Source organism: Podarcis vaucheri (assembly GCF_965113315.1).
Source record: "Podarcis vaucheri genome assembly, chromosome: 2".
Classification (NCBI taxonomy): domain Eukaryota; kingdom Metazoa; phylum Chordata; class Lepidosauria; order Squamata; family Lacertidae; genus Podarcis; species Podarcis vaucheri.
In genome coordinates this window covers 58,493,004-58,513,066 of record NC_138760.1, presented here as the reverse complement: position 1 = coordinate 58,513,066, position 20,063 = coordinate 58,493,004, and the positions used below count along the sequence as shown (strand labels likewise).

General features: G+C 46.9%; 1 protein-coding gene and 1 long non-coding RNA gene across 2 annotated transcripts in view; both read left to right on the top strand.

Moving 5' to 3' along the window:
• LOC309527046 overlaps positions 1 to 20,063 on the top strand; it is a 56,231-nt gene that overhangs the window by 9,533 nt on the left and 26,635 nt on the right. The window lies entirely within an intron of this gene.
• On the top strand, positions 7,913 to 9,495 carry POU4F3 (POU class 4 homeobox 3; the record flags this gene model as incomplete). Its single annotated transcript, XM_082212172.1, has 2 exons — positions 7,913 to 8,032; positions 8,324 to 9,495. The coding sequence occupies 2 exons, from the start codon at positions 7,913 to 7,915 to the stop codon at positions 9,314 to 9,316; spliced, it is 1,113 nt and encodes a 370-aa protein (XP_082068298.1). The 3' UTR covers positions 9,317 to 9,495.

The window sequence follows — 20,063 nt, the reverse complement described above, 5'->3', positions numbered from 1 at the left end:
TGCTTCTGAATAGGGTTTTCACCCTTGAATGGGTAACTCACAGAGTAATCCAACTCCTAATACATCCAGCTGAACAAGTTTTGGATGGAGTGGAGGTATGCCTTTGCCACTGGTAGGGAAGCCCCACTATGGAGAAGCACTCCAATGTGCCTGCCCGAGAAGTAGGTGGGAGGAAGCTACCAATGGTGACTTTCCTCACCAGCAGTAGCCAGTAGAACTCCCCTAAACAGGGCACATTAGAGACAGGGAGAGGCAAGGCCGGACTGGCACAGGATCCACCAAGGGTGCCGACTTGCCCCCCACATTGCAGGGACGCATCAGGTGACGTGTCACATTACACATCATGTGATGCATCCTGCCCCCACCTAGTGCGCTGACTCGCTCGCCAGGTCGGGACACACAGGTGTCCAGGTGCTCGTACACTGGGTGGGGAGTGGGGGGCACAGAGCTGGGCTCTACACTCTGCCTCCTCCTCCCCTTGTGATATTGGTGGAGAGGAGGCAGAGCGGGCCACAGGGTTTTAGGGGAGCCCAACCCCTGCTTGAAAAATGGGGGGGCCTGAAGACCCCTCAGCCCCCACCACCTGGAATGCCTAGGATCCACTAGATCCTGTGTCAAGTCCACTGCAGTTTATTTCCTGCCTGCTTACCTCTCTGGCACAAGCGGCAGGGCTGTAGAAGTGGTTTGGAAAAAAAACCTCTAAGCAGAAAATGTATCTACGATTGGCATAAAAAATTTGAAACTACGGGTGGTGCAAACTTAGAAGTCCTGGATGACCATGTGTATTGGAAGAAGTTGATAGTGTTTGCACAGCCATTCGATGAAGCCCAGGAAAATCAACGTGGAGAATGAGTTGCATTGGGGCAGAAATGGATTGTGGGTTCGATATGTGTTGTGTGACAAAGGGTGCACACATAGAACATCTGTGACTGTTTCAATAATAATAATAATAATAATAATAATAATTTATTATTTGTACCCCACCCATCTGGCTGGGTTTCCCCAGCCACTCTGGGCGGCTTCCATAGAAACCAAAAATACAGTAAAATATCACAGATTAAAAACTTCCCTGAACAGGAAACATTCCCTGAACAGGAAAACTTTAAACATTCCCCTACAATTCTGTTACAGGTAACATAAGACATATTACATTCTTCTTTTTTATAGTGCGTTGACTGTATACTTCATTATGAATCACCCTGTATATATGAAGGCACCAGAAACATAAACATTTGTGGAAAGTGTTTTTTTAGGCTACAACCCTATGCATACTTGCTTGGAAGTAAGCCTCATTGAAATCTTTTGGAATTACTCTCAGCAAACCTACCCAAGTGCACCACACCACCAGCAAACCAATTGATCCAAAGTTCATAATGAAATTTTATCTTCTTGAAAATTCTGCTCATGCAGCTGGTTGCAGAGAATCTGTAAGGTGGCAAGGTGTAGTAAAATTCTTTAGGTTAGGAAAGATAGGACCGTCTCTCCTGGTATGCCCCACGGAGGACCTTAAGGTCTATAAATAACAACATTTTGGAGGTACCGAGCCTCAATGAGGTTAGATTGGTTTCAGCTAGGGCCAGGGCCTTTTCAGCACTGGCCCCGACTTGGTGGAATGCTCTGCCACAAGAGACTAGGGCCCTGCAGGATTTGACATCTTTCCGCAGGGCCTGCAAGACAAAACTGTTCTGCCTGGCCTTCAGCTTAGACTCACTCTGACCCCTTATATGGGATTTGGCATATAAATTTTCCCTTGGCCTTTTTGCTGGCCCAGGTAGGACCAGCATGGATAGCTGGCTCAAGTGAATATCTGATGTTTCAGATATTCAGTTACCTGCAACAGTACCAAAGTGCCCAGTTTAGGAACCAAACTGGCCCCTAGAGCACATCAAGAGCAGTAGGATATTGGGTCAGGCAAAACAACTAAGATGATTTAATGCATCTGATTGCTTGAACAGGATGTATAATGTGTGCCTGACACATGGAAAGAGAAATCATGTCAATGCTATACACTTTGAACTATGAGGCAAAATATTCTGGGTCCCACGTTTTGTTGTTTCCTTAGTTGTAAAGTTTAACTATAAAGAGAGTCTTCCATTATACAACTGCCTGTTTCCTCCTAATCTCTGAACTGGGTCAGATAATAAAATGATTCACGTGAAAAGATCCATAAACTTTTCATATAATTTTGTGTTTGGAGTGAGTTCACTGGAGCATTGTCAGGGTGTTGTTTATTTCCTCCTCCTTCTCCATCTCCTCCCTCCAGAAAGACCATCAATAATTTACTGGGAGGAGAATGATCTCTCAAGTTGGTTGCAGCTTTCCTTTTATTCATGTGAACAGAGTTGCTTGATGGCCAGCCATCTGGGTCTTTAACTTGTTCCTGTTTATGGTTTTGAACTTTTCTGTTTGTGGGGTTTAGACAAACCAGACGGAGCCACAAAGGTTTGATTTGATTTGATTTTTTAAACCTCATGCAATAAAGAGTCAGCTCAGTTAGATGGAGCAGTCCATGCCTAAAAAGAAAATCAGTCAAGCCAAAATTCATAAATTCATTCATTCATTCATTCAGGGAGGCAGGAAGCACTTGGGTGGAATTCTTATCAGAAAACAAAGAGTGACTGACAAGAGATTTGTTCCATGTGAATATCATATCTGAGGCTTCAGTGTTTATCTGGAATGTGTCTTTAAAACAGTGCCTTGTTTTTGAGACCCCTATAAAAATATGCTTTATTAAAATGGCCTCTCATCTTATGCCCCAGCCCCAGTAATCTTAGTCAAAGGGACATTTTAATTCCTTGTGCATGAAACTGAAGATCAAGTGTCAGTTTCATTATCTGAATAGCTGTCAGCGGCTGGCTGAGCAGGAGAAACCCATTGCTAAGGGCTCTTGTATGCAATCCTACATTTCCCCTTTTATTTATTTACTTTAACTCACAAGTTCCAAATAGCAGGAGGGTTAAGCAAAAAGACAATGGCCTGCCATTTATCCATCTATTAATTACCTCTAGCATGGTAGGGCCGTCTGTAAATACAGTGCTACTTTAGATAAAACTTTCATGCAGCTATTTAGGCCCTTTGAAATATAAATGATTTCCTTTAAATTTTTTATCATAAATCAAGGCATGGAGCTATGCAACAACACACTGATTCCCCCCCTGTTGGGAGAAAGCTCTCTCTCGCTCGCTCTCTGCCTTTTGCCTTTCAAAGCCTAGTTCATGTTCCACTTCCAATTGCCTGGCTCTAAGGCTTGATGGGAAGTGATGGCATGCTGCAGTCTTGTCATCAGGCCCTCTGCTCCTTGGGCTGCCTTGTCATGTTGCCAGCAGATCTAAGGAATTTAAAGGGGGAAAGAAGGCAGGGAGGTAGTGCTTTAATGGCCCTGTACCAGCAGAGAACAGAGAGATGCTGCTGGACTCACTGTGGAGAGGTGACCGCCCCATCCCGTAATCCTTACCAAGGCCTCTTTGTCTGGCTTTTGAAAATCTCCCCAGACCCCTCACTGGTCCTGCTTCCCACCCTGGGTATCTTTTGCCTGGCTTGAATGTCTCCTTGAACTCTGATAAGGCCTCTTTGTGTATTATAATGATTTGATCATATGTGTCATAATATGTTTTTGAGACCTGTTTGTTTCCTTGTGATGATGAGGGGCTATAACCTGTATTTGGTTGAGCAGTAAAAACTGATGAAGGTTTAGGCCTCTTGGATAGAGGAGAGCTCGCTTGCGCTCTCTCTCTCTCTCTCTCTCTCTCTCTCTCTCGCTCTCTCTCTCTGTGTGTGTGTGTGTGTGTGTGTGTAGAAACTAGCCTACTGTAACCAAGATAAACTTTACCTTTGTGGCTCTGTCCACTTTTGCCACTGGCTCCTCTCACAACTGGTATGTCGCCTCCATAAGGGAATGTGGCCCTCAGGGTGAAAAATGTTTTTTCCCCCTCGTTAACAGCACCAGGCAAATAGTGTTTTAAGATTGCCTGGGTCTTTTAACACTATGTTAGTTACATTAATTTTATGCTGGGATTTTATTGCTGTTGTTTCCTGTTTCAGTATATTTTACTGTACATGATTCCACATTTGGTAAGCTTCTCCAAGAGCTTCAGCTGAAGAGCAGCTAATATGTTTCTGGAAAGAAGGCAGGCAGGCGGCCAATTATACTCGGCTCCTTCCTGGATTTTGCTGGATAGCATGGCTGGTTGTGATCCATGTCCTGTCTCCACAGAGGCCTGAGCAGGCAACAGAGTGAGAACTGGGATGGAGAATGGACCGCTAGATATTCCTCCAGTTTTTAGTAACTGGAAATGCTATGTCAGGGAGAGGAAACCTGTGAATCTCCAGATGTTGTAGGACTCCTGCTCCCATCAGCCTTGGCCAGCATAGCCCATAGTCAGGAATAATGAGAATTGTACTCCTGGAGTATCTGGAGAGACACATGTTCCCCTGTCCTTGTTGCTGGTGGTGACAATTTAAGATTGGGCAACCCCACTACAAGAACATTAAAAAAAAAACCTCTGGGATGAATTAGTATGAATGGATTGTTTTATTTCTTTGTTTCTATAGGTGGCATACATGGGGCAGGATTAAACTAATGAGTGCTGTCAGTGAAAGGGAAAGTGCAATGGGGCTTTTGCCCTCTCCGCCTTCCGCATGTCCCTGCATGCCTGTTTTCCACCCCACCCCCAAAATTGGCTCAGGAGAACCTCCAGAACAGTGTGCAGGGGGAGGAGAGAGGAGATTGTACACTCTTACATTAACCAGAGATGCTTCAGTCATTACTGGCATCTGTTTGTCTCTAGAGATAATGGAGTGCACCTCTGGGGATGAAGTCAAACCACTGCATTAGCAGCACCAGGGTGCAAGCCTGGGCAGCGTGTATGGAGGTCCTGGGTTGCTCAGCCTCACTGATGTGGTCCAAAGGAAACCAGAGCAACATATTTAGCACCAACTTGGCTGCAGGAGTTGCCAGAGGGAGGTGTACAAGACGTCATCCAACCATCTTAGGGACTCCACTCCAAATCTGTGTAGGGTTTACTCCTTAGACTTTTTTTCTCCTGAAGATATCTCTCAAGGCAACAGAGGTTTGGTATCTGATTTTTCATTCTCCTAGATAGGCTAACCTCTCAGATTGACAAGGCTCATCTGCCTCTCACTTCCCCCTACAGCACATGCAGAAACCTCCTTCTTGACCATTAGACCCACTATTGGTCTTGTCCTTTCAATCTGCTGGAGCCTGTCTTCACAAGCAGGGGATATTCCCAAACTCATTGAGGGTTTGAGAGCCATTGGCTACCCTCACCTCAGCCAGAGGGCAAGTGGCAAGAGCTGCACCCATGGATCCCAAAGGTGGAATGACAGCACCCTGTTGCCCCCCCCCCCATCACTGCTCCTCACCAAGCACTGCTTCTGCCTCCTGGATGGAAACTGCGGGGGCAGCTGATACTCCTAGGAATTGTGTGGTAAAGGGTTGGGTTTGGCTGTGTGGCCTCTAGTAGCTGATCCTGGCTGTACATCTGGGAGTGCACAACTGAGAGGGGGTGCCTGAGAGTGCCCCCTTACAAACCACATGAATTCCTCCAGCCTGGAATCAGACTGTGTTCCTCTTCTCCTCCCCCCCTGCCCCAAATACTTTGTGGTTCCTTCCCTTGTGGTGCCCTGTGCTGGCTGTGAGATGCTTCCCTTTGCGCTGGCGGCAGCTCTGAACATGTGGCTGCTCTAACCTGGGGCACCTGTTGCGTTACTCTGCTGTGCTCGCTTGCCACACAGTTCCAGGAATGAGACAGATGGGAGAAAATTTGGACAGCTTTTGTTAGCCAGGAGGGAGAACTAGATCCCCTTCACAACAAAGAGGTGATGAAGATTCTCCCTCCCTGCTTCCAAGCTCTAATGGGGCAGAGACTAGAAGTTCCTGGGCAAAGCAGGTTCCCGCAGGTTGTAGTAGTTGGCTGGATACCTACTGGGATGCTTTTAAGAGAGGATTATACAAATCCTCATGTATAAGGTTATCCATTACTCCTAGCCATGATGGCTATGTGTGTCAGGGACTGGCTGGGAAGCACCAGTTGGGAATCCCATGGGAACCCCCAGAGGAAGAAGGCTCAGAGCCAGGGTTTTGGTGGTGGGACAATGATGCGTGGTCAAGGGGAAGGAAGAGCAGACAAGTTCTTTTCTAGGTTGACCTAACCTGTCCCACAGTGCTTGTGTACACAGTTGCATAAGTTCCCCATAATCGGTCAACAACCCTTGTTAACCAACCCCTACTAACAGGTCTTTCCCATCGGCCCATTTTCAGGAGGTATTTTTCTCTGCGAGGTGTTTCCCCAGCTAAGCAGCCACACAAGTCATCGCAGGAAAGTCTACCTACCGTTCAAGGAAAGAGTTTCTGCACTGCTAGGTTTTTAGAAACCGACCGAAGAGAAGCACTAAACATACTTTATCCTTCATTAAAAGAATCAGAGATTTGTGCAGCTGTCAAAAAAGAAAAAGAAAAAAAGAAACAAAAAAAGCATTTAAGATCAATGCATTTAATAGATTCAGATTATGACACCCAGGAGATAGAAAACATCTGGAACCCATAGGCATTTTTTTGCGGCTGGGGAGAAGAACCGGCAGGGCCCTAGATGAGTAGAGATTTCCTTGGACCTGAGTCAAATTTTGTGCAAACAGGTCCCACCTTCATGAAAGAAATATGGGCACTGGTAGTGTGGGGGGATGGGGGGGCAGCTGCCCCCTAGATCAAGTAAAACAATAGAAATGCTTAACTGACTGACCAATTGCATGAGTTCTGACCCCCAACAAAGTCCTGCCCTCCCCCCAAGAATCCTGGATACGCCCATGACGTAGATGAGCAAGAGAAAGTGTTTATTTATTAGGACTTGGGGTGCAGAGCCAAGGTATGCATGTAGAGGCAATGGGGCGAGGTGTGCACGTGATTTAACAAAGGGATGTTCGTTATTCCAGGGTAAATTCTCTTCTGTGTGTAGTGATTAGAGTATCAGAGTAGTCTTGGGGAGGCTTCAAATCCCCACTAGGCCAGAATTTGATCCTGGTCTGGTGTCTGTCTGTCTCTCTGCCGAACCTTACCTGTTGTAGTTGTGAAGATAAAAGAGAGGCGTAACCCATGTATGTTGCCTGGGAGGAAAGCTATGTTATAATATATCCGTTATATATAATAGGCTCATCCAGCAGATCTTGCAAAAGACGCGGTTCTTTTCCAAGCCTTCAAATTATTATTATTCTGCTGTTGTAAAAAAGAGAATAGCTCAGTTGCCTAGACTGCAAAGTGATGATAACGCCAAGGTTGCAGGTTGGATCTCTGTATGGGACAGATGCATATTCCGGCATTGCAGAGGGTTGGACTAGATGACCCTCAGGCTCCCAACTCTACAATTCTCTGATTTGAAACTCGGGCCCGAGCCCCTTTGGAGCTGGAAAAAAACGTACGGAGCGCCACAACTGGCCAGGTTTGTCGCCTTGGGACGGTGCGCATTTAGCTGCTTTCTTCGTCCTGGCCAGTTCTCCGGCCTCTTAACGCGCTGCCAGAAAGGAATCCCCGTCAGAGCCGACAGGGCGGCCTTTTAAAAAATGCCTTTTGGCAGGATCCTTCCCAGCGCCTTAGCTGGGGACCCCCTGCTCTCCTCCTGCTTGGCTCCCATCCCTGGGGCTCCCCCCCCCCTTCCCTCTTGGCCGGCACCAGCACTAGCAGCAGCACGCGTGCGCACAGGGTGCTGGTCCCATGGCAGGCAAGGCTTGTAAGATGAGTGAAGAAGCCGAGGTGGAAGCAGGCGCGGGGCGGGGGGGGCCGAGGCGCAGCGCCGTGGCAAGGGAAGCGTTGTCCTTGAGCACCGCTCACTTTGACAGGCGCCCGCCAGAGAACCAAGGCGGCCTCGATGCCCGACGCCGCGTCCCGGCCAGGTGCGCCAAGATGCTGGGCATGAACGCCAAGGCGCCTTTCGGCGTGCACCCTGCCCTGCAGGAAGCCAAGTTCGCCAGCCTGCACTCCAGCTCGGAGGCGATGCGCCGCGTGTGCCTGCCAGCCCCGCAGGTACGTAGACGGAGCCTCGCGACTGCTCGAAGGCACATTTTCTGACAGGCCCGGCTTAATGTTTTTTTCATGTCTCCTGCACAATCTCTCTCCCTCTCCCTCTCTCCCTCTCCCCCTCCCTCTCTCTGATCCACATGTCTGTTCCAGCAAAGCATCTTGCGCCTTCATATTAATTTTTATGACCTGAGCTTTGAGAAGAGGAATCTCTGTGCTTGAGAGAGAGAAAATGTGTTTGAATGCCGACTTGACGGTATTCCCCACTGACGGCGCTCTGCGCGTTCTTGCTTGCAGCTGCAGGGCAATATATTCGGGAGCTTTGATGAGAGTCTGCTGGCCCGCGCGGAAGCTCTGGCGGCGGTGGACCTGGTCTCGCACGGCAAGAGCCATCCTTTCAAACCCGACGCCACCTACCATACCATGAGCAGCGTCCCCTGCACGTCGGCGGCGTCCAGCTCCTCGCCCCCCGTGGCCATCTCGGCGCCCTCGCACCACCATCACCACCACCACGCGCAACATCCTCACCATCACCCGCACCATCCCCACCCGCACCACCACGCCGGGGCGCAGCACCAAAGCCTCGACGGCGGAGACCTCCTGGAGCACCTCTCTCCCGCGCTGCTGGGCGGCCCCGAGCCGGGCGCGGTGCTGGCCGGCCCCATGCACCCTCACGCGCACCCACACCTGGGCGCAGCCATGGGCCACCTCCACCAAGCCATGGCGAGCATGGCCCACGCTCCTCCGCCGCCGCCTCCCTCGACGGCCCCGGTGCCGGCTCCCCACGCGGGTTTGCCTTGCCTGGGCGACGTGGAGTCGGACCCTCGCGAGCTGGAGGCGTTCGCCGAGCGCTTCAAGCAGCGGCGCATCAAGCTGGGCGTGACCCAAGCCGATGTGGGCGCGGCGCTGGCCAGCCTGAAGCTGCCCGGCGTCGGCTCGCTGAGCCAGAGCACCATCTGCCGCTTCGAGTCGCTCACGCTGTCGCACAACAACATGATTGCGCTCAAGCCCGTTTTGCAAGCGTGGCTCGACGAGGCCGAGGCCGCCTGTCGCGAGAGGAGCGCACAGGCCGAGCTGTTGCGCGGCGCCGAGCGCAAGCGCAAGCGCACGTCCATCGCGGCGCCCGAGAAGCGCTCGCTGGAAGCTTACTTCGCGCTGCAGCCGCGCCCGTCGTCCGAGAAGATCGCCGCCATCGCCGACAAGCTGGAGCTCAAGAAGAACGTCGTGCGCGTCTGGTTCTGCAACCAGAGGCAGAAGCAGAAGCGCATGAAGTACTCGGCGGGGCACTGAGAACGCAAGGTGCACCAAAGACCATAGATCACATACATATATCTATAGCTATATCTATATAGATCTCTATAGATGTTGCTCGACGGCAACAGGGAGCGGAATAAATGGACAGCCCTACCGAGCCACAAAGCCATGGACCTTAACCAACCAACAAACGCTTCCTTCTTTTCCTCTGGCCACCGGCCGCCTGGTTTATTTATATTATTATTATTATTATTATTATTATTATTATTATTATTATTATTATTATTATTATTTTATTGCTTATTAATTATTTCCATCATCATCATTCAGTTGGCACAGCTTACTGTTGTTCCTCCCTGCGTGAGCGGCTGCAAATCAAAACTACCAACCGGTCTATCCATCCAAAATAAAACGCGCGCGCACACAAAAAGTTTGTTTCTCCCCCAACCTCCAAGCCATCTTTCCCCGTTTCATCCTTCTGGGTTTCTCTTCTCACCCGAGTGTGTGTCTTCTGGCGTATTATAGAGTGTATGAAGCTTGCCATTTTTGTTGGAAGAGTTTAAACTCGAGAGGTACTGATTTCTTTTTTAAAAAAATTAAAATAAAAAATGACGCAATAAGAACGGCAGTGGTAGATGCAGTTCGGAGGGGGAATCAACCGCATCTGGATTTATGCAGAGAGAGGTGGGGGAAAGAGAGAGGACCGGGAGAGAAGGGAATGAAGATTTATTCAGATTTTGTGGATTTGTATCGGTGGGCAGGGGGAGGCTATTTTCTGAAAGTCCGCTATTGTAATTTGAAGCCAGGTTTGGGTAGTTTTTGTTGCTCCACCGCCTTTTACATGCTTGGTCAATTGCATGCTGTGGATAACTTAAAAAAACAAAACAAAATCCGATTCCTTCTTAAAAAGCGGAGGTGGGCCGAGCTTTGTTTTTAACAGCAAAATGGCTTGGTCTTATTTTTCACACACACACACGCATGCCTCTCTCCAGATGCAGTATACTTCGTTGTTTCTTGGGTGAGGAGAGAGGAAGGAAGAGGGGGTTATCTGAAACAAATCCATGCCGAATGGAAATCTTTGTTGGGGAGTGGGGGAACTTGCATTCCCCACCCTCCATCAGCGACTCGTGGATGCGTTTACTTTTTTATTTCCAAACACGTGTTGAAAGATCATACTGAGCCAGCAGCAAGTAATAGATTTTTGCCTGAGGTGAGCCACTGCATCCACATGGCATAACGTGTCTGCCCACCCCCGCCCCCCACCGGCCAAAAGGCACCTCATCCCGGTCAAAGAGTAAAACTCCCCTTCTAGTAAGGAAAACTTTCACCCGCACAGGACGATCTGCAACACTAACTGCATAAAAGCTCATTGGAACTGGAGTTTAGTGGGTCTAGCAGGCTTGAAATCCGAGCTCTTTCACTTGAGTCTGTTGAGTCTGAGTGACTTTAAAAGAAAAACAACAATAGATGTGAGACTTTTCATTGCACCTCCGAAAAGAGTTTACTTTTGGCCCACTGCGGAACCCATTTTGAACTGAAGACAGTCCCGCGGGAGTTTTTAAAATATAGCTGTCAGTCCTCGTCCGGGCTTTGATCTAAACATGTTTCTGCACTAAGTAAAGAGTTCTTTTTGCAAAATGTGTTGTCTGTATTTGTATCCGCCCCTCTCCTTGGAAAATTTATATTTCCTCCCTGTAATTGGGGCATTTTGTTCACTCCTGTCATCTCTACACCTCTCTCTTTGTCACTAACTTTCTGCCCCCGCCTCCCTGGAAAGACATTCTGAAATTTCTCAAATAAAAGAAGCTTTATTTTTCAACCTGAACTGAAGTTTTTTTTCTCCCTCCCCCGCCCCCACGACCGTTTTGTGGGTTGATCTTGTGGTTGATCTTGCTTTCTGTTTAGATGGAGAAGTGTGGGGGTCAGGGAGAAACATTTTTAGGCGCGCTAAAATGTTTCAGTGAAGCGAGTGATATTTGTGCCAGAAAAGAGAGTGGCACATCTTGCCTGACGAAGCGTTCTGGAGAAGGTGAAAGCTTGCCACGCTTTTGTGACATTGTGGTTGACCCCAATATAAGTATTGCTGAACTAGATTTTCCAAATATTTTCCTATACGATGTACTCCGAGTTCAGAAGGGCTAACTCATCGGAAAAGCGTTACAGGGTTGCTGCGATAGGGGTCAAGCCGTTCCTTAAGATTATTGTATGTACTGCATTACGTTATACCTAATTTCGGCTCGCATCTTCTTCCTAGAAAACCAGTTCTTTCTTCACATTATATCATACTTTGACTGTTAATGATAATACTTAATTCTCATCCCTACATCTGACGTATTTTTGTTTTGATGCATTTATTACCGCTGTTCCCACGTGCAAACTTTTTTATTGGATGGTCAATGTTTTGGAGAGAGAGGGGTACCCTAATATAACAACATCTCTTGCCAAAATCTTAAAACTTTCTTGTGGTAAAGCCTACAGAGCCCACTAATGGTGAAAATAATTTCGCAGTTCATTTAAAAAAATAATCAAATTTTATCGCTGTTCATTAAAAAAATAAAACAAAATACCGGACGGATTGTTTTTGTAATAAAGTTTAGCCGAAGCCCTTCTCAGTAGGACAAGGACGGAACTTCTTTGTCTGAAGTTCCATTGAGAAGGAAAGAAATCGCTCAAAACAACTGTATCAAAGGTTGATTTGGAATTCTGCTTAAAAGGAAAGTAGGGCTTTTGTTTATAAATCCCCGAAGCACCTTAAAGGATTAAAAATTAATGCTCGAACCGCAGCGATCTTCGGAATGTCTCGCCCTTGCATATCAATGAATATCCAGCAACAAAACTCCGACCACATTCTGCTTCCTTTGAAAAAATAACAAGCAAAGCTCCTTACTGAGTGGTTTTTTAAAAAGTTTTTTTTTTTTTAGTCCCATGAAGAAAATCGTAAGAAAGAGCATTAAACTCTCCTTCAACGCCCTGGTTTCATTTTGTTTTCTCAGCGAGCCCCAATGATTTCCCCCAATCAAATGTCCTTTAATAATAAATGCCCTTGTGTCATTACATTATATTGTGGGTTCTGAAATTTTAAAATAAGGTTGATGCAATATTAATTGGATAACGTGGTATAAAAGGGGCAGAAAGCAATGCTGCCTGCATCCTGTCTTTGCTATCCGCTTGGATTTCAAGAAATACTCTTTTCAGGGTTGGTGGCGGTTGTTTTTATTTAAGAAACAAACAGGTAAGAGGCATTTAATGATTTTAACATTCCTGGTTACTTAGCCTGCTGCATTGCTGTATTTTGAACGTAGCCTCCTGTGTTATTTGGTTTTTTTGTGCCCCCCCTCTTTATTATAATCTGCCTTCCTCGTGCTTCCCCCGCTCGTGAGACTTTTCTTCTTCGATTTTCTAGGTAAACATCCAGTTTCTATGAGGATTTGCTTTAATAGAATCGCGTTCAATTTTAAGACAGGCTTAACAAATTCTCTAGTTCTCGCGCTCTTTCTTCGGATACGATCCCGGGAACTGAAGAGTTTCCCCAAAGTCTCATGTCAACAGAAACAGATTTTTGAAACTTTTTTGAAACCCAGTTGGCCTTCCAAAGTTGATGTTCTCAATTTCAGCACCTGGACAGCTCCCTGCATAGACAGACTGTCAATTTTTTTTTTAAAAAAAAAAACCGGTTACTATAAAGCCAACCTCAGGGCATTCCACTTCAAGAACGGAACTTTCTTCTCCACGGAGTTTCCCAGATTTAATCCTGAGGATGTGCTTTTGGAAGGGATTTCTTGATGTACGTCCCTTTAAAAAACCTCATCTTTTATTGATAAACAGCTGTTGTACTTTATTAGCTTCTTCGTTTCTTGTGTGGGTTGCTACGAACCGCGCTGCGCTGCATTTAGCCTGTCTTACAAAGGCAGGCAGGCAAGCAGACTGCTACTTACACTGGGTTAGAAAACAGGAGAGGGGAATGACGCGGGCGATGGTTTCTCATTGACTGTTGCCGGATATAGCTTGCAGTTTGGTGAGTTTTATATTGCCCATCGGGCGGATGTTTCGGGAAGCAAGTTTCGAACTTATCAGATAAAGCAGAACAAAAGCGATTCTGGGAAAGAGAGAGAGACTCAGAGAAACACACACACACACACACAGAGAGAGAGAGAGGTGTCTGTTACCCTTCTTAATTTTTAACACGTGCAGAATAGTGCCAACTGCCTATGTTAAAGGACTTGTAATTGGACAATAAATGTCTTATGCCTGGATTTTGATAAGTTGTCTTGAGGGGCCCCTGTCCATTCTTCTGCTATAGGTTCCCATGCATTTTCATTCCGATGTAAGCGCAAGCGGGAGCTTGTCCTTCAGTCTCTTTTTTACCCCGAGTCCCATCGTGCAGAGTGAAGGCTTGTCTTCCCTTTCCACCCACAATTTCCCATGCGGTGATGAAATCAGTCTCAGCATCTTCCAGCTTCTGTGCACTTTTTGTTTGTTTGTTTGTTTACGTGTCCAACATCTAAGTCTCGTACATGCCTACTTAGAAGTAAGCCCCGCTCATAAGGATGCAAAAGGGTTGCAACTCAGAGGGCCAGAATCTATCTAGCATCTGGTTTCTGTGTATGAAGAGAAAGAATTCAGAACTACTACTTCTTCTCCTTCTCCTTCTCCTTCTTCTTCTTCTATCAATGTCTTGTGATGGGCTACAAAAAACTATGATACGTTCGTTCCTGCCGATATTTCTCGTTCCCCTCAGTTGCTTTATAAAGTAGAAGGAAACAGTAGAATGATCTCTCTCTCTCTCTCTCTCTCATAATATGGTGGCTGATGTGAGTGTGCAGATGCTATTCCTCCTATCACGCCTTTCCCCTCTCGCTTTTTCATTGAATAATCGAATTGTAGAGCTGAACTATGCAGGACTCTTTGGCCCAACGTGGGGTCCGAACTCACAACAGTGAAATTAAGAGTCTCATGTTCTACCGACCGAGAGAACCATATACCGAGTCAGACAGTACATGGTCTGTCTCCACTGAAGCGCAGAGGCCAGGCAGGGCTGTCTCCCAGTCTAGCCCCGCTGCCTGGAGAGGCCAGGAAGGAACGCGGGACCTTCTGCACCCAAGATTGACCAGGGGCCTGACTCAGCAGAAGGAAGGGCTCCTATGCTCCTTCCTCTGTGTGGGACTCTCCGAGTCCAGCGGGCCTGCTTGCCTCCTCCCTTGCGAATCCACTGAGTGATCGCGTCTCATACACCAAGGGGGCGGAGGGCTCCCCCCACCCTTCCCCCAGCTCGCCACCCGCTGCCCGGATCAGCCCCTCCCAAGTCACCTCCCCTCGTAATTGCCTCTGCTCCTCTGGGCCAGCCGGGGCTAGAGTCGCGCTGGGGGATCTGATCAATTAGTCATTAAGCGGCTCCATTAGCTTCCTGATAGAAACGCCCCGTGTCAGTTTCCTTGTTTGTGAATGAAAGCATTCATTATGAGCGCCGCGGAGGGGCAGGGCGGCGGGAACCTGATCCGGCCAGGCGGGAGGGGAGCGGGGAAGGGGACCCAGCGCACAGGCAGCGCCATTCCATCCCGAAAGGAAGGCTTCCTTTGACCAGAACTTCCAGCCGAGCGTCTTCTGGTCTCTTCTTCCAAGCCAGACGCGAGAAGAACGAGGCTGCCATCCCCCACACCCCACTCCTTGAAAAAGAAGCCCTGCGGAACTCATAGGGACTTGAGAAAACATGTCCCAGCCATAATAGGAGAAGCGATTATGGGTTAAATTAGGACGTTTTAAAAATCCAATTGGACCATTGATTCGTTCTTCGTCAGAAGTCCATGAACTTTGAAAAGGCTTCCTGCTTGCCTGGATGTAGGATAGACTCTATCCGATAGAGTAGGTGGGTGGGCTGTAGAAACTAGCCTATTGGACAAAGGTGAATTTTTTCACCTGCCTTCCACTGGCATGTGGTCCCTGGAAGTCGCCCAGAAGGGAATCATGGTCCACCGTCTGAAAAAGGTTCTCCGACTCTGTTTTAGTCAATATTAATAACATCTACCAAATAGGCCTATATTTTAGAGAGCAGAGAACTTGCAGGGTTTGTTTTATTTTGGTCATGGCGAGTCTAAGTGCTGTCTGAGGCAGAAAATCTTAATGTCGCTCCTATTTCCATTAACTAATGGAACACAGCAACAACACCAACACACACACACACACACACACAGAGAGAGAAATTATCTACAATAAACCCTACTGGATCTAATGGGGACTGTGGAAGAACTCTCCTTGGTAGATTGTGCCCCCTGGGTCAGAAAGATCTGTCTGTCACACTGCCAAACTTTAGTGGCACCCAAATATGCCATTTGAATCAGTCGCTCTGCTTTGCTTCCTGGTAGAGACTGCCTCTGCTTTTGGTGCTCTTCTTGCAAAACTGAGAGACAGTGAGATATAGTGCTTAGGGTGTTAAGAGTAAGGCCTCAGAGTCCAGGGTTCAAGCCATGAAGCTCACTGGGTGAACTTGGGCCAGGCTCCATATCAAAGCCTAGCCTACCTCACACAGTTGTTGTGAGGATGAAATGGGAGAGAGGGAGAACCAGTTACGCTGCTCTTAGCACTTTAAAGAAAGGGTGGGGTATACATGAAATAAATGAATAGATTGGGAGACACAACACAGAATCTTGTGTATGCCCAGGAGAGTAGTATCCAACTCAAAGAGAAAACTTAACATTCCCAGTAATGCTGCCTCACCCGTGAGATAAGAGTCTCATCTCCATGGTGGTCGAGTCAATCCTCCAGATGGAGATATGATAGCAGTGTACGAACCTTATAGTGTTCCTTTTTCTACTGTTCATGAAAGACATTTGAAGAAAGTGTGTGGCCTGCTGTTTCTTGAATAAGAGAATGAAAGATGTGAGTCCTACAAAAGACGAACGTTCTATACACATTCCAGTCAAGGAGTTGGTCCATCTGGACATTTTGCTGCTCTGTAAGAAGTTTTTCTTGATGCAGACATGATTACAACATGACAGCAGTCAGGAAAGACTGTGCCATTTCCCCCTGATCTGACAGGACGAGGGGACCAGAGAAGGACAGGGAGCCTTTTACCCTGTTATGGTTGTGTAGGAATGTGGGCAGGTGCAGCTTGACATGCAGTACAAAAGTGTGGAAGAGGCTCAGATGACACTCACATTCCCTTACCGCAGCCTTCTCTGTTCGTTAGCTCAGTTTGCTTGCAAGTTCATCAGCTCTTGACACAGAGAAAGAAGAGAAGTTTGCCAGTTCCGATTTATCACAATTTTTCCATAATGCAGGGGTTGCCAACAGAGTGCCTGTGGGCACAATGGTGCCCTTGAGATCTCCGCAGATGCCTTCTGAGCTCCCTCCCTCCTTCCATCTCTCTCTCTCTCTCTCTCTCTCTCTCTCTCTCTCTCTCTCTATCTCTCTCTCTCTCTCTCTCTCACACACACACACACCTTAGTCAGAATGAAAAGCTGAAGTTTATTTATTATTAAGAGATTTCTATATCATCCTTCTCCAAAAATACACAGGGTAGTTTACAACAAAATAAAGCAACATACAACATACTACGTAATATTATTCACAGGAACTCAATTAGCAGCAGCATAATTTGAAAACGACTTAACCCACAAACCTCTACAAACCTGACCATAAAAGGGCCCAATTTAATGAACATAAAGTTTGGGTGAGGCACATTTCAGAGGGGAGACATTCCACAGATGTACAGTCAAATGTTTTTCAAGGCTCAGTTTGATTCTACTGGATTTGATCCCTTCGAAAAGCAAAGTGTGTGTGCGTGCGTCTGTGTCTGTGTGCTTTCCCTCTTCCTGCCTCTCTTTCTCTCTGTGTGGGTGATAGATGTGGGGAGGGGTGATAGATGTGACCAGAGGGGCTGTCACCCATAGCACTTGCTCAAAAATCCAAATGTGCCCACAGACCTAAAAAGGTGCTTGGCTCTGCTGTAATGCAGCTTATTAAGAACCCTAATTTTATCCACATAGTCATCTTTCTGAATTTTAAAGTTAATTCACACAAATGCACCTTAAAAGAAGAAAGCATACATCCCTTTAGTTTAAGCTGTCACTTGCCTCTTTGCTTCTTATGGATGGTACTCTGCTGCTTTTGACAGAACCCGGACAGCCAGGAGAAGAAGCTTTTCCTGGGAAAAGGGATGAAGTGATGGGGGAAACTCCATCTGCTAAATGTCAGGCTGCAGTTAAAAGACCAGGAGCAGGGCCAGCCAAAGAGTTTGCAACTGAATCAGAACTGAATGCCTGCCTTTAATACGAGGAGTGGATTGTAGTTGTACATAATAACTGCTTTGGGATTAAACCCCCTCCCCCCTTTCTTCAGAGAGAGAATTCCTACAAAAGTAAGAGAGCTATCACCTCTAGGCAAGCATGATGGGATGAAGCCAAGAGTTAATCATCAGCTCAAATGTTAGGCTGCAATTCTGGAGAGATCTCAGGGTATATAATTAAAACGTAAGACAAGGCAGTCTGTATCAACCTGATTTGGTGAAATGAACCCACTTCATCCAGTCAGATAGACAGCTAACATATGCCTCAACCTCAGGTTGCATTTGCCCCAGAGTCAGTTTTTCTGTTGATAGGGTTCCTGTATGCTCTACAGCAACATAACAAGTGTACATTCAGGCAGAAGCAGTGGTGGGCAAAATCTTCACCTGCTGAATTTCTGCCTGTTGTGAAGCTATTTGATTTGCCATGCTTATCCCATGCTTCCTCCAATGAGCTAAGGCGGGTTTGCAAGAGTTTTCTCATTTTAGCCTGACTGTGAAAGAAGTTAGGCTGAGATTCAGCAAGCAGCATGAGGCCATTCAGTTTCATAGCTGAGAGGGAGTGCTGCTATGGTTCCTGAAAGGGGTGGGGAGCTGCCTGGGAAGGTGGCTCATCATCACTGGGTTCAACCATTGTTTGGTCCCCACCACAGACACCAGCTTCCTTGGCAGGAGCAGCTGCCCACCACTTACATTTCCCGCATTGCCCCCCATGCAAAGCAGAGTGCTCCATGGCACTGCAGGAAATTTGAGGAGTTGGGTGGCTTCCTAGATTAAAGTGCTGCTGTCAGATAAGCCTGTGGCAATGGAAACAGCTTATCAGGAGTGCCAACACAGGGGCATCAGTCCCTACCAGGAGGTTTGGGTAGGAGAAGTGGTCCACGGGTATTGGGTGCTGATGGCAGCTGTGCTATAGCTCAGTGCAAAAATATGCCATAGGGATCTCAGATGCACAAGTATCAGCAACTCTTACCCCTCCTCCTGTACCCTAGCTGCTTCATATAAACCTCACTATGTCTCACTCCTACACAACATTTGAACTCATACTTTGGAGATTTCTTTATGGTTGCAGAAGCACGGAGAGCATAATGTTGTCTCATACCTGTATTGTTCTTGCTTAAATAGGAAGGATCTCTCTCTCTCTCTCTCTCTCTCTCTCTCTCTCTCTCTCTGCGTGTGCACGCACATGCATCTCTGTGTATGTATGCGCACATGCACACATGCACGTGTGTGTGCGCGCACACACACACACCTTGCTAAATCACTGGTCATGGAAGCACAGCAAATGGATCTATGGCAATATCTGTGCCATATATTGAAATTACATCAGCTGGAGAGCCCAGTTGCTTAGAGCATGCTGCTGATAATGCCAAGGTTGCAGGTTCAATCCCCATGTGGGACAGCTGCATATTCCTGCATTGCAGGGGGTTGGACTCAATGATCCTCAGGGTCCCTTTCAACTCTACACTTCTTTGATTCTTTGATTACTAGCTTGTCCAATGTAAACAGCTAAGAACATAAGGAAGAGCTTATTGGATCAGACCAATGACCCATCTAGTCCAGCATCCTGTTCTCACAGTGGCCAACTAGATGCCAATGGGAAACCCATAAGCAGGATTCAGGCACAAGAGCACTTTCCCTCCCTGTGGTTTCCAGCAACTGGTATTTGGAAGCATCACTTCCCATCATGGCTAGTAAGTCTTTGATAACCTTTGATCGCCCTCTCCTCCATAAATTTGTCTAGCTGCTAGCAGGAAGCATATGCATAGCATTTGTGGAGTAGCCATTGGTTTTCATTATCTGTAAGATAAAGTGCTTCTTTGTGCATTCTCCTTGCCTTGCCAACCATCTAGGCCAGGACCTGCTGAAAACTCCCATACAACTAAATAAGTTGTAAGTTTCTTCAGCTGGTTGTTTCATCAGTGCTGACAGCTCTACTTTCAAACTGAGTGTTACCCTGAACTTTCAAATTAAACATTACTTTCGATAGACTCTGACATGCAGCGTAAGAGAATAACACTTCTTTGAAGCACAGAGACCAAGTGAGAATTACCAAGACCTGGCACACTGGTGAATTTTTCAAGATCTGTACAGATTCAGAATTGAAAATAAGAGCCAAGCTGGAATTTGATGATCTCATTTGAAAACTTGTAAGGCAGAAGCAAAGGCTGTTTTTGAGCTTGAGAATGTCTCTGGTGAGTCAGAAGTGTTGAAAATGAGCAATGCCCATGTGATGCCAACATAATGGTGGACATTCGCATAACTTAAGGAACACAAGGCAGCTCCCAACTCTACCTGAAGATGCTGGGGATTGAACCCAAGACCTTGTGCATGCAAAACAGATGCCACACCCGTCCTCCTTAAAAATCTGAATGCAACACCGAGAAAAGCTGGGTTCTGTGACTCGTATCAGTAATGCAAATTAAGAAAGATTCCATGTGCTTGGTTAGCTTCTGTTACTTACTCAGCATCTGATAGTCAGGGATAGGAACTATATAATGCTCA